Genomic DNA, 13,709 nt, shown 5'->3' on the forward strand with positions numbered 1-13,709 from the left:
ATATCCTGTAATTAATCTGATGCAGGGAAGATGTAAAATAAGTATGCGGCTTCTCCGACTCCATTCTCGATACTTTGATCGGGGCAGCATAATTAACCAACTACTAATCACTTGCTTTTCTCGATAACCAACGTTCTCAGACCAATTTACACATGTAAATATCCCATGAAATCACATACACAAAACTATACAATGAGGTTTTCTTTCACATAATTTGATTGCCGAATACAGATCACATTCAAAGACTCGAGGATTCACCACAAAATGCATCAGGCTCAAACGATCTCGCAGATTCCTCATTGTAAACTCCAGGTATGGCTCTACCTCCAGGTTCCTCGGACGCTATATTTGAATACTTTTGGCCGCTCTCGAAATCGAAAAGGAATACCATACATATATACAATGAGACTCCAAGAACCAAAAGGGTGTTCTTTAGTCTACCTAGGACAGGCTTCACCTGTTCAAAAATTGAGCTGGTCTATGTAAATATAAAAATATTTGTGGTTCAACTCATACAATCTGTAAAGCCATTGAATGAAGGGCTTACAGAAAATGATCCTAGCAGACGATCCCGTGCCAAAACTTCTGCTGTTTTAACCCATATCTGTTCATTTTAATAACCCTGGATCAAATCCATTCTTCCACTAAATTCACCAAAAATTATATCATTTAGCCTTCCATGCCACCATGCCAAATTGGTTAATGTCAAATACCAATCAATTTGTTTGGGCTAAAAATAATTTAATTACAAGCCCAAGTTAATTCTGAAGCCCAATTAAATAAGCCCATAACAGACTAATTCTTAATCGATTCAAAACTGATCACTGAGCGCGGAAGAGAAAAAGAACGTGGGAGGATAGGTAGAAATCGTGGCATTAATGGAGCAGATAGTGGAGATCATGGGGGAGTGGAGAAAGAGGACACAGCGGCTAGGAAGAAAAAGGAGATCGGCAACACAACACAACACAACTCAACTCTACAGACAAATCTGCAAAAGCTCGGCTAACACAACGAGAGGGACACACAACACAACTCAACTCTACAGACAAATCTGCAAAAGCTCTCTGCTAAAATTCCAATATTCAAGCAATAGTTTTTCAAGCTTTCCAGCAAATTTCTAGCAATTTACGTCTTCTCGTTTTAGATTTCATCAACTCGATTTGTTATATTTTTATGTCTTGTAAATTCCTACGGTTTATTGAAAATATAAACAATGTCAGGGGTTTATTCTTCAAATTCCAATAGTTTTCTTCATTTTGGCGTTATAGTTGTTTTAGGAGATTAGAACCGACGGTCAAATTTAGAATTCACTTTCGTTTGTTTTAGAAGTTAGATTTTTATCATTTTCACACAAATCGGTGCACTTTCGCACCTGGCACGCCCGCAACACCAAATATTGTGCAAACATATTTTTGGCACGCCCGGTGGGACCATCACTATGCCGCCAAGAAGAAAGGAAAACGTGAATCAGGAGGGTGGGGAGTCTCTGGCGAATCAAGAGGGAACTCAAGCGCCTCAGCCAGAACAACACGTTGTTGAACCACAGGTTGAAGAAATGGATCTACAGATTTCTACTACTAATGACCAAGTCTCAAACAGGGTGATTGGAGAACTGACTGATACAAAGATTGAGGAAATCTCACTGGCATTATCTAAGGCGATGGCTGACTGTTTGAAATCCATTTTGTGTAAGCCGAGTAAGTCCCTTCGAGGAGAGCAAAATACTACTGGCAAAGAGGCTGACCAAGGAAGCAAACAAGTCCAGGGAAGTAATCAATTCACTGAACTCGACCAGGGAGTGGGACATTCAAAGGCTGGCGATGCTCGCCGCCCAGAGTTCGCACCCCCAAACCAACAGGAAGAAAGGTACACGCCTTCACATAACAGGGAGGAAACTTTAGGTGGAAGAGTTCGGCCATATCCACGTACAGATGGAGTGGGGAGTTCGAAACAACCTGTTAACCAAGTCCATGCGATTACTAATCCTTTGTATCAACCAAGAATGGATGATGATATACCACACTTGGGTTATCAGGGAGTTGATGGAAGTTTTCAAGGATGGAATGCTGGTTACAGTACAGGGGCTCAGACTCGGGGGGCAAACTATTATCACCATCTGCTCCCCAACAGAAATGCAGCAGTGATCGATCATGATGTGGTGAGAGAAACTGTTCAAGAGCTATATGGGCCGGCCTTGAGACAAATTGGCCGCCCAAAATTTCTCAAGCCATACCCCGACTACGTAGATGTCAACAATCCATTTCCCAAAGGTTACAAGGTACCAGATTTCAGCCTATTTTCTGGAGAAAATAGTCAATCTAGCCTTGAACACATTGCAAGGTTCACTATAAGGTGTGGGGAGCTGGAAAACTTGGAAAACTTTACTAATTTGAAGCTGAGATTGTTCCCAAATACCCTTACTGGCACAGCATTTTCTTGGTATGCCACACTTCCCCGAAACTCAATCTTAAGTTGGCGAGATATGGAGAAGAAATTCCATACTCAGTTTTACCGAACTGAGCATGAGGTGTGCATCGCTGATTTGTCAAGGATGTCTCAGAAGAAAGAAGAAACAATTGATATGTTCATTGATAGGTTTAAGAAAACAAAGAACATGTGCAAGGTGTTTCTGCCAGAGACTGAGTTTGTCAAAATAGCCCAAAAGGGGCTAGACTTTGAGCTCCAGAAGAAGTTTCAAGGTATGGAATTCAGAGATTTTTTTGAACTTGCAGCAAAGGTTGGGGAGTACGAGGAACTATTGACAGAGGAGTCGGCTAAGAAGAAAACAACAGTGAGCTCTTATTACCAAGAGGTAGAAGAGATTTCCCTGGCCGAGATTCGATCGAACGGCTCGTGCATAGTCCCTTTACTCAAGAGAAAATCCACAGAGTCAGATAGGAAGAGCACCACCCAACCTCCTAAGGACATGCAGTACACATTTGATGTTTCCAAGACAGACGACATATTTGATTTTTTGGTTAAAGAAAAATTCATCACTTTTCCACCCGATCATCAAATGCCTGCTAAAGACGATTTGAAAAGTCAAGAATACTGTAAATATCATGACTCATATAATCATTCCACTAAATTGTGTTGGGCTTTCAAAAATATTTTGCAGGACAGAATTAACCATGGAATCTTGAAGTTCCCTAACAAACATGATTCCATGGCAGTGGATGATGATTCTTTTCTCCCAGTAGCTTCTGTTCATGTGAATGTGACAGATTTGAAGAATCTTCTCAAGGAGAAAAGAAGCCGATCCTTTGCAGTGAAAGACCTAATAATTAAGAAATGTTGGATCCCAAAGGGTCAACTGTTTGAAGCTAATGGAAGGAATAGTACTGATCGAGTAAGAACAGTTCAACAGCATTTCCCTAGAAATATTGGTGAATCCGCGGCCTATCGGCCGAGGAACCAACATTTCTTCGAGAGACCAGTGCATGAGAATCAAGGGTTCAGAGGGGAGTCATCTTGCAATCAATACCAAAGATACTCGAACAAGAGAGATACATATGGAGTAGAGCCGCGACAGATGGAAATCAACAAAAAGTCAGCTGACCAAGATAGAGAGTGGCGTGTGGATGAAATATCAAAAGGAAAAATGATTGAGAGCAGGAGAGAAAGGCCCAGATACGTCCTTCCAGCTAGAGGGGAGTTCAGTGAGTCTTGGAGGATGGCCCAACACAAAACGTTCCCTAGGCCACCGACTAGGACTCAAAAGAGACGGCTATTGAGAGAAAGAGCTATTGCAAGGAGAGAAGAGTCAGCTAAATTGAGAAAAAAACCCACAATTGATAGTCCAGTCATCAGAGATCAGGTGGGGAGTAAATCCAAGTTTGGAAGATCGGCTACTGAGGATAAGTTAGTAGACGCTGATGACGATCTGTTAAGTGAGGAGGACGATCAAAGAGAAAAAACAATCAATTTTTACGTTGGAGAGTTTCACATCACTGTGGATTGTGCCACAGGAGTAGTGATACTACCTCAGAGATTTAAGATGATGGAAGAAGAGGATGGGGAGTTGATGTCCCAAGAATCAGTGCAAAAGAAAGAGCATGCAAATAAACTCCCTGAAGGGAGTTCAAGAGTGATTATCAAGCAGGGCCACCCAAATAAGCCCCAACAGGTGATACTTGAGAAACCTACACCGGCCATGACCAAGCACATCAGGCCATTGTACATCAAGGCCCATGTCAATGGGAAACCAGTGTCTAGGGTCTTGATTGACAATGGCTCAGCTGTGAATGTTCTTCCGGTAAGAATGTTGAAAAGTCTCGGCAAAAATGAAGAAGACTTGATTCCTTCGGAAGTTTCGGTTGCTGCATTTACAGGGGAAACTACCAAAACCATTGGGGTATTCCCCGCTGATGTTACTGTGGGGAGTATGTCATCTTTATGTGCATTTTTCGTGGTAAACTCCTCCGCCAACTTCCAAGCGTTGTTAGGCAGAGATTGGATCCATGCAAACCAGTGCATACCATCCTCAATGCACCAGCTTTTGTTATTTTGGAAAGGGGATGACGTGGAGGTCGTAGAAGCGGATGGACAACCCTTTCAAACAAGTGCAAGTGCAGTGGAGGTCAGATATTACAATGGGGATTTTGGGCCTATCAAAATTCGTAGCAACAGCAAGAAAGAAAATCCGTTGTACATGCAAACACCAACTCCAAGCTCGGTGTTGGAAAGAATCCTCAAACCTACTGTTCTCGTGCCGTCTAGGCCGATAATTCAGCCGCTGATTGAGGAGATTGATGGTTGATTTGAAACAGAAAGAAAGAGAGGTAGCTGCAACCTCTATATGGAAGGCGCATGTGCAGCAAGTACTGGACAAAGTAGTGGGAGAGGAAGCATGGGACACCTATGGAACCGAGGTTGTCCACGAAGAGGAATACGAGGAGGATGAACTCCAAGTTGATGAATTGTTGATGGCGCCATCTCAAATGGAAGATGGCCAACACGAAGTGCAAGACCCGTTGGAAGAGATCAACTTAAGAGAATTTGATGATCCTAATATGGTATATGTGAGCACATTGCTGGAAGAAGGAATTAAGCAAAATTTGATCAGCTTGTTAAGGGAGTGAGTAAAGAGAACAGAAAGGCTAATATCCAGCGGGGAGTTGGCATTTGAGGCCACTTTGGCATTGTTTCGAATAATTAAAATCCGAGTTCTTAGTAGCTTTCATTCTGGTTGGAAGGAAATTACATGGGATGAGATTTCATACCACCAAAACATGGCTGGAAAGAGTTCCGGAGAATGAGGAGTTAAAGCTCACCAAACGAGGCAACAACGATGAATGAAGAAATAAAAGAGCAGAATGAGAACACTGTGCAAACAACAGAAGAGTATGGAAGTTTTGCTTTAATATAAGAGTAGGCTTACTGGCCACTTTTGTATACGTGTAGTTCGTTATTTCGAGACGTCATATGATGTGAGCCTCGGGGCCACTGATGTAAATATCCATTGTTTATGATTCAATAAAGAAACTGATAAAATGAAATCGTCCAGCAGACCATTTTCATCATTTTGGAGGTATCTTGTTTCATTAGGGAGTCAGGTAAGGAAATAAAAGCAAACAGAGAGGCTGATATTAAGCAGGGAGTTGACCTTTGGAGCTACTTTGGTATGCCTATGTTCTTTATTACTTACATATTGTGAAATATGGATAACAAAGTGGACTCTATAGCCACTTTCAGGGCCACAGTAGCTTTCGTGCTACTTGAAAGGAAGTTAAGTATGTGGGGAGTTGGCCTTATGGCCACTTTTACGTAAATTTGATTGATGTTTTTATTATTCTTATGTTACGAGGAATCATTGATAAGGTAGGCTATACAGCCACCGTATAAATGATTGATTGCATGTGCAATGACAGGCTCGTGAAGTAGGCCTTTAGGCCACTTAGAATATGGCAAGAAAGACCACACTGAGCGGGTAGTTGAGCTCACCGAGCGGAACAACGAATAATAAAGGAAGAACATAAAAGAACAAGGGCGCTATGCGAGCCACAAGAGGACCCAGAAGCGGACTTTGGTATGAAAATAGGCTAACTAGCCATTTTTGTATGTGTTTAGTTCTCTATTGTAAGACTTGATTTGAAGTAGGCCTTAGGGCCACCAATGAAAATATCTGTTGGTTATGATCAAATGAAGTTGGCCAGTAGGCCACTTTTATCATATTGGATTCATTTTGTTTCGATAGGGAACCAGGGGAGGAAATAATTGCGAGCGGGGAGTTTTAAGCCAACATATGGTTTTGATTGAAAATATTGAAGTGAAGTGGGTTAAGTGGATTAAAAACGAATAGAAAACCCATTCCCAACATCCAATACACAACACCCCGTACAAATCCACCTTCGTTCCACATCCGTCACCCAACAACCACAACACCAAACCAACAGTCAACAACTCAAAGGCGGAATCACCGCATGCAAGAACAGTAAATAAACGTGTATGCGGGAAAGGGGTCCAACTGAAGTGCAATGCATGCAAATGGCTGCTTGGGTATGGGGAATGTGACCCAAGTGATATGCAACACACAAAGAAAATATTAGAGTTACCTCTTGGCTACCAATTCATGGCCATATGCACGTTCATTGAACAAGAGAGTCAGTGATCTAGCGGGGAGTTATGCCAACACATGGCTTGAATCAGTTGTTTGTCGGTGGGGTACACAAAACCACCCAACTCCCCACAGGAACTCGATACTAGAAAAGAAACAAAGGCAGTGGCATGTAAACATCTACAAGGAGCCAACATGGAAATAACATAGAGTAACATGGCAGTGATCAATATTGTGGCAAACCAGTCGTCATTCCCTCAAATTTCTCCAGGAGAGTCAAAGTGCCTCAGGGTTAATAATGCAAAGCAGAAAGAAATAAAGAGTCTACTCCAATCAAGACAACAAGAAATTTCAAGGAAGAATAGCATCACATAGTACTCGAGAAAAATGGAGAAAGATTACCAATAGCTGTAGAAGAAGCAGAAACAACCGAAGGAAAATCTTGTAAGGTCGTGGTAGCCGCAAAACCATGGCTCGAGAAGATAGTAGTGTTCGCTCTTGCAGGGCGAGCAGATTCCGATAGAAGCTGTGGTGAACCGGGGAGCCATGACGGTTGGGGAGTCTGTCTAGCCGAGAATGAAAACAACAAAATTTTAATGTATTTCTCATTGGAGCAAATTCACAAACACCATGAAGGCACAATGGTGAAGAGGGGTTGTGGCCAGATTTTAAAATCTAGAAATTGAATGAAGAAAGTGAGGTGTGGGATTATGCAAGATGGAGTAGGAGAAACGCCGGCGAAGGAAATGCGAGCAAGCTCTAAGGGCAGCGATCTTCCAGCGGCAACGAGAGTAATCGGACAAAGGAGAGGCAGAGAGGTTGAAGAAAGTGGGATAGGGAGTTTTGAATCTGGAGAATGAAGAAAGCGGAAATGAAGAAAACCAAGAGACAGTGGCTTGAAATCCAATTGTGAATGGGCTTGGGTTATTCAGCCCACTATCATAAGCCCAACTCACATACAGATAAAATCACGGGCCGCTACAAGTACAATTAAAATTGGGCTCATACACAAGCATTTTGGCCCAATGGGCCAATGCTTGCGGGGGGCAATTGTTTGGGCTAAAAATAATTTAATTACAAGCCCAAGTTAATTCTGAAGCCCAATTAAATAAGCCCATAACAGACTAATTCTTAATCGATTCAAAACTGATCACTGAGCGCGGAAGAGAAAAAGAACGTGGGAGGATAGGTAGAAATCGTGGCATTAATGGAGCAGATAGTGGAGATCATGGGGGAGTGGAGAAAGAGGACACAGCGGCTAGGAAGAAAAAGGAGATCGGCAACACAACACAACACAACTCAACTCTACAGACAAATCTGCAAAAGCTCGGCTAACACAACGAGAGGGACACACAACACAACTCAACTCTACAGACAAATCTGCAAAAGCTCTCTGCTAAAATTCCAATATTCAAGCAATAGTTTTTCAAGCTTTCCAGCAAATTTCTAGCAATTTACGTCTTCTCGTTTTAGATTTCATCAACTCGATTTGTTATATTTTTATGTCTTGTAAATTCCTACGGTTTATTGAAAATATAAACAATGTCAGGGGTTTATTCTTCAAATTCCAATAGTTTTCTTCATTTTGGCGTTATAGTTGTTTTAGGAGATTAGAACCGACGGTCAAATTTAGAATTCACTTTCGTTTGTTTTAGAAGTTAGATTTTTATCATTTTCACACAAATCGGTGCACTTTCGCACCTGGCACGCCCGCAACACCAAATATTGTGCAAACACAATTATATTAAATTTTACGATCCTACCTCGGAGTAATTACTCCCAAGATTGATATACTGACATACTTTTTCACGTAGATTACAAATTAGATCACGTGATCCATTAGTGTATGTCATCGAATCAAACTGTGTCAGCAAATGTAATAAATGTGATTCTACCTATAACATATTTTTCTGAACATTGGAAATTATAAAGGTACTACCTGGCCATCGTACCACCCTGTCTCTTCATCTGCCACGTGACCCACAAAATAGAATTTTATAATGAATCACAAAACGAAAACGAAAACAGAAACAGAAAAGAAAAAAAATAAATACGTGCAATTTTCCTCACATTCGACGGTGGCGCTAAGCAGCCGATTCCCGACATAAGCCCAGCCCAAGTACATCCTAACAACAGCAAGAATCACAACAAAAAGCCCACTTGAAACGGCACCCAACACCAACCTAATGGGCTCGAACCTGGGCCCCGCAGACCCGATCCAAGTAACCGGCAGGCCCAGAAAAACCGCGAAACAGGCCCCCATGGCCAGCAATCTTGAACTGTATTCCACAGTATCAGCTGAGGCCCAAGAAAACGGGAAAGAACCGGACAGAGACTGGTATTCGTTGATCGGCTGTTGCTCCAGCGGCACCGGGCACTCTTTCTCCGGCGGGGTATTGTGGTTATTTTTGAACGACGAGAAGATAATTCTGGGGAAGAATCTGTGCCTCTGGAAAATGGGATACGCGCGCGCTCTCCTGTAGTTGGCGTGGTTGCAGGGGAGGAAGAAGGTCGGTGAAAATACAGAGAAGGCAACAGCCATTTTCGGCTTCAGCTTTCCCTTTTCTGCTAATACATATATATAGAAATATCTAGAATGAAATATGAGCTAAAAATAAAGAAAAAAACAAGAAGAGTAACAACGAAAATGAAAATATCTCTACTGCAGGAGAAATATATATATATATATATATATATATATATATATATATATATATATATATATATATATATATATATGTATATATATATATATGTATATATATATATATATTGTTGATAAGGGGTTTGTTACCTTTAATTTTAGCCATTAATTTATTATATTGTTTGGATAATTTAACTCTATTATTATAATCTTAATCGCATAATTTCTTGTACATATGTTTCAAATTAACTCAATTATTCAATGGAGTTATTTGAAATGACAGATTTATTTTTATTGTTAAATATATTAAATAGAGAAAACTAAAATCAATATTTTCAGTTCTATAATAATTATGGTGTACGTAAGTAAGAAGATGAATTTGCATATCATCGAGCTTCCTTCACAGAACGATCAGCAACGTGTGATCGATTTTAGGAAGACTTCCTTCCATAAGATCAATCTCGAAATAGAGTATCGATCCAAAATAACGACAAAAAAAAATTGTATATTTTTATAGACATGATATCATTGTGTGGGTAACAACATTGAAATAAAAAATAATGTCACGTTTTGGTAGAGGAACTGGTCTATTTTTTGTTAAAATTTTAGACATAAAAACTTGAGTAGGTCTATGTGAGACGGTCTCACTCATATTTATCTGTGAGACGTGTCAACTTTACCGATATTCACAATAAAAAGTAATAATCTTAGCATAAAAAATAATATTTCTTCATGTTTGACCCAAATAAGATAACCGTCTCACAAAAACAGCCCGTAAGACCGTGTCACACAAAATTTTGTCTAAAAACTTATATGATATCGTTTCACAAACAAATTTTATGAGACGAATATCTTACTTGAACAATGAAAAATATTAGTTTATGTCAATTTTTTTTATGGCAAGTATAAACTTTGTCGATTCATCGTCTCACGGATAATTATCAATTTAACCATCTAACAAAAGACATATTCAATTTTAGATGTTTCTCATCACTTAAATTCACAAGTCTACCTTTTAGGATTAGACGTTTTTGGTTGAAATAAAAAAATAATGATAATTTTAGAGACAAAAACTTCTGTAATAATTTTTCACGTGACAATTTTATTAGACGAATTTTCGATCTGACTTATAAAAAATAATATTTTATATATAAAATATTATTTTTTACTGTAATATGAACTAGATTGATCCGTCTCATGAAAATATATCTATATAACTATTTAATAAGAGACGATTTTTTTTTTATCACTGAAATTCACAAGTCTACCTTTCAGGATTAATATATTTTTTCGAGGCAAAAACTTGTGTGAGACGATATCACATATTGTATTTGTGAGACAGATCTCTTAATTGGGTCACTCATTATATTACTTTTTATACTAAGAGTATTACTTTTTATTGTGAATATAAGTAGAGTTGACTCGTTATGATCCGTGAGACGGTCTCACACGAGACCCACTCTTTTCCCGGATGCAGGAATTATGTGTAATTATTAATTTACCATAGGTAGAATAAGTAGTTGGCCAGTTTTTGTTCCGATTCGTGAGTGATATGGTAATACCACCCATTAAAGTTATGGCCAAGCAAATCTGTAATTTGGCGTACAGATCATAATTAATAAATAGACGTATGCTACCATTTAATTTCATAGACAATAATTTAAATATTACCAAAGATATATGATAAAGACATGTATCTGATTTTGGTAAACATCAAGTTCTAGGAGATGGATGACACCATATTACCTACGGTTGAGACTTGAGCCACCATTAAAATCGAACCTATTTTCTTGGTTAGCCATGGCTACCTAGTTTGATATGTTATATTATACGCGTGTGTATACATAAATATCGTTGTTTGTTGTGGACGATGAAATTCAACGTCTTTGAAATATTTTGCGTTTTGGCTTGAGTTTATGATAATGTGAATGAGAAAGTGCGAAGTTTGTATTTGTTTTCAAAATATTGTATATAAAAGTTTAAATCTTTTATGCAATTTCACACACACACACACTCAAAATAACAATTTTCTTTATCCTTACTTCAATTCGGCCCTCTCATTAAACAGCAGCCTTCCACTTTATATATCCTGATAATCATAATTATTTTATTATTCCATATTCGTTTAATTTCTTATTATTTGGCTTATGATCCAATTTCACACAGATACACACGACGATTTCTTTTCTAGTTCTTGAAAATGGCTGACAGAGTCCAGCCGTCAGTCAACCCAAATGCCACCGCCGCAAAACCATCTTCAGCCCGAAACCACCTCCCCTACCCCACTCGCCACCCCTACCGCTCTTATACAACCTCCCGCTGCCGTCGAAAGGACCCCTGTTTCAGCTGCCGCCGCTGCTTATGCCTCACCTGCTTCTGGTCCTTCTTTCTTCTGCTCATGATCTCCCTCCTCGCCGCTGCCTCCGCCACCGTCTTCTACGCACTCTACCAACCCAAATATTCTTCAATCTCTGTCAACTCCCTCAAAATCTCGTATTTCAACCTCTCCACCAACCCTTCCGACGATACCACCTACCTGACCACAAAATTCAACCTCACTCTCTCTGTGAGAAACCCCAACAAGAAGATCACATTTTACTACGAACCCTTTTCCATCTCCGTGCTTTCTAACTCCATAGAACTAGCGAACGGATCTTTCACGGAATTCACCAACTTACCCGACAGCATTTTCACACTTCACACCACAGTGGGGCCATATTCTCAGGTTATGGATACTGATTCAGTGAACTCACTAAAAGCGGACCTCAACATGAAAAATGGGCTGCCACTGAAAATTGTAATGGATACAACTGTAATCATAAACATGGGGAAGTTGAAGATGAAGAAAATTCGAATCGGAGTGAACTGCGACGGCATTCACGCGGCGGTGCTGAAGGCTAAAAATGTGATCCCAACGACTGCAAATAGTTCTAAAGCCAAGTGCAAGAGTCATCTCAGAATCAAGATATTGAAATGGATATTTAAGTTATAATTTTAATTACTTTATAATTTGTTTCTGTTTTCTTTTATTTAATTTGTCTGTCTTCCTACATATATATAAATTTATATCATATGTACGTACACACATGCAATATATACATATATACATATGGGCATTTTTCATGTCTTTGGTAACATTTTAATCATTTCATGTCAAATTTTTTATAATTAAATATTAATTGAAATATATTTTAAAACTTTACGTCTGATCAATGAAATTATCTAACTCAGAGTTACAATTAACAATTAATTTTTTATGCCCTACTTGTTTGGCAATCAATGAATCGAAACATTTAAAACTGGAAATCCATTACGAGGCTCGGTTGCATTATTGCTAGTAACGATGTCATATAACATAATTATTCAAACGGCCAGGAGTACTTACTATACATGATTTTTGCTGATTATTTAGTTTCACAAAAAAAATTTATAAGACAAATATTAAATCTGACTTGATCCATAAAAAAATGAGTAGGTCTCTTGTGAGACGGTTACGAATCTTTATTTGTGAGATATATCAATCATACTGATATTCACAATAAAAAGTAATATATTTTTTTCATGGATGACCCAAATAAAATATTTGTCTCACAAAATATGACTTATGAGATCGTCTCACACACGCTTTTGCCTAAAAAAATTATTTTTATGTCAAAAATATTGGTTTATATTGCACGTATAGAGCGTGTCAATCCATCTCACGAATTTATCTCACGAGTGACTTACTGTTTTTCTTTAAAACAAATAAAAATATAGTAAAAAGAAAGAAATAGAGAAAAATCACGACCAAAATCTAATACATTAAATTATTCACAAAACTCGGTTGAAATGGTCTTACGATTCAATTTTGTGAGATTGATATTCTATTTGAGTTATACATGAAAAAATATTACTTTTTATGTCAAAAATATTATTTTCATTATAAACAAACATAGACGTGGTTTACACATCTCACGAATAAAGATCCGCGTGATTGTTGGTATTCCACTATTCCACCTGAAAAAGAAAAAGAACAAAAACTTGGCTAAAATGTGTTTCACTTCAATTCAAAGACTCTACACAAGATCCATTTAAAGAATAATTTCAAAGAGCTTTTCCACATTAGTAGCATTCTTCTTTATTACTGCCACCTCGCGTAATCACGAACGATCTTCACACTGTAAATTATAAGATTTTGAACCTCGTTTAGTTTATAACATCATTCGTAAAAACATCGCAGGTCCCCAAACGAAATTAGTTTTAAATTTGTACATAGCTTCCATGATTCAAACAACAATACGAGAGGATAGCCAAGAAAAATCAAACAATAATTATAACATTCAATTTAATCTAACAAAGATTCAATTCCTATAATAAAATTATCTTGATCATGTTCTAGCTAGCTAGCTTTCTTCTCAAACTTCAACAGTCCTTAATGATGATCAAATGCCAACGGGACATCGTATCTCCCGCCGTGTTCTTCAAAGATTCTATCGAATCCGATTCCCTGTTTCACAAATTTCACATCTT

At 38.6% G+C, this 13,709-nt stretch overlaps 2 protein-coding genes across 4 annotated transcripts; one reads left to right on the top strand and one right to left on the bottom strand.

Annotated features, from left to right (window-relative positions):
- Positions 1 to 92: 92 nt before the first annotated feature.
- LOC140834353 (uncharacterized protein ycf36) lies at positions 93 to 9,215 on the bottom strand. 3 transcript variants are annotated; one of them, XR_012118710.1, is made up of 5 exons: positions 8,627 to 9,215; positions 8,496 to 8,524; positions 8,320 to 8,418; positions 548 to 644; positions 425 to 457 (listed from the first exon to the last, which is right to left on the bottom strand). XR_012118710.1 is itself a non-coding variant. In XM_073199179.1 (4 exons), the coding sequence occupies exons 1-4, from the start codon at positions 9,096 to 9,098 to the stop codon at positions 239 to 241; spliced, it is 777 nt and encodes a 258-aa protein (XP_073055280.1). In that variant the 5' UTR covers positions 9,099 to 9,208; the 3' UTR covers positions 93 to 238. The 3 variants fall into 3 exon arrangements, 1 of the variants encoding a protein (XP_073055280.1); XR_012118711.1 differs by having other exon boundaries at positions 425 to 473; XM_073199179.1 differs by lacking the exon at positions 8,320 to 8,418 and having other exon boundaries at positions 93 to 457; positions 548 to 604; positions 8,627 to 9,208.
- A 2,185-nt stretch (positions 9,216 to 11,400) lies between these two features.
- LOC140835485 (NDR1/HIN1-like protein 6) lies at positions 11,401 to 12,192 on the top strand. The gene has a single exon (XM_073200979.1). It carries the CDS (start codon positions 11,401 to 11,403, stop codon positions 12,190 to 12,192), a length of 792 nt encoding a protein of 263 aa, XP_073057080.1.
- The last annotated feature ends 1,517 nt before the right edge of the window (positions 12,193 to 13,709 follow it).

The sequence above is a fragment of the Primulina eburnea genome, chromosome 6, assembly GCF_022965805.1.
Source record: "Primulina eburnea isolate SZY01 chromosome 6, ASM2296580v1, whole genome shotgun sequence".
NCBI lineage: Eukaryota > Viridiplantae > Streptophyta > Magnoliopsida > Lamiales > Gesneriaceae > Primulina > Primulina eburnea.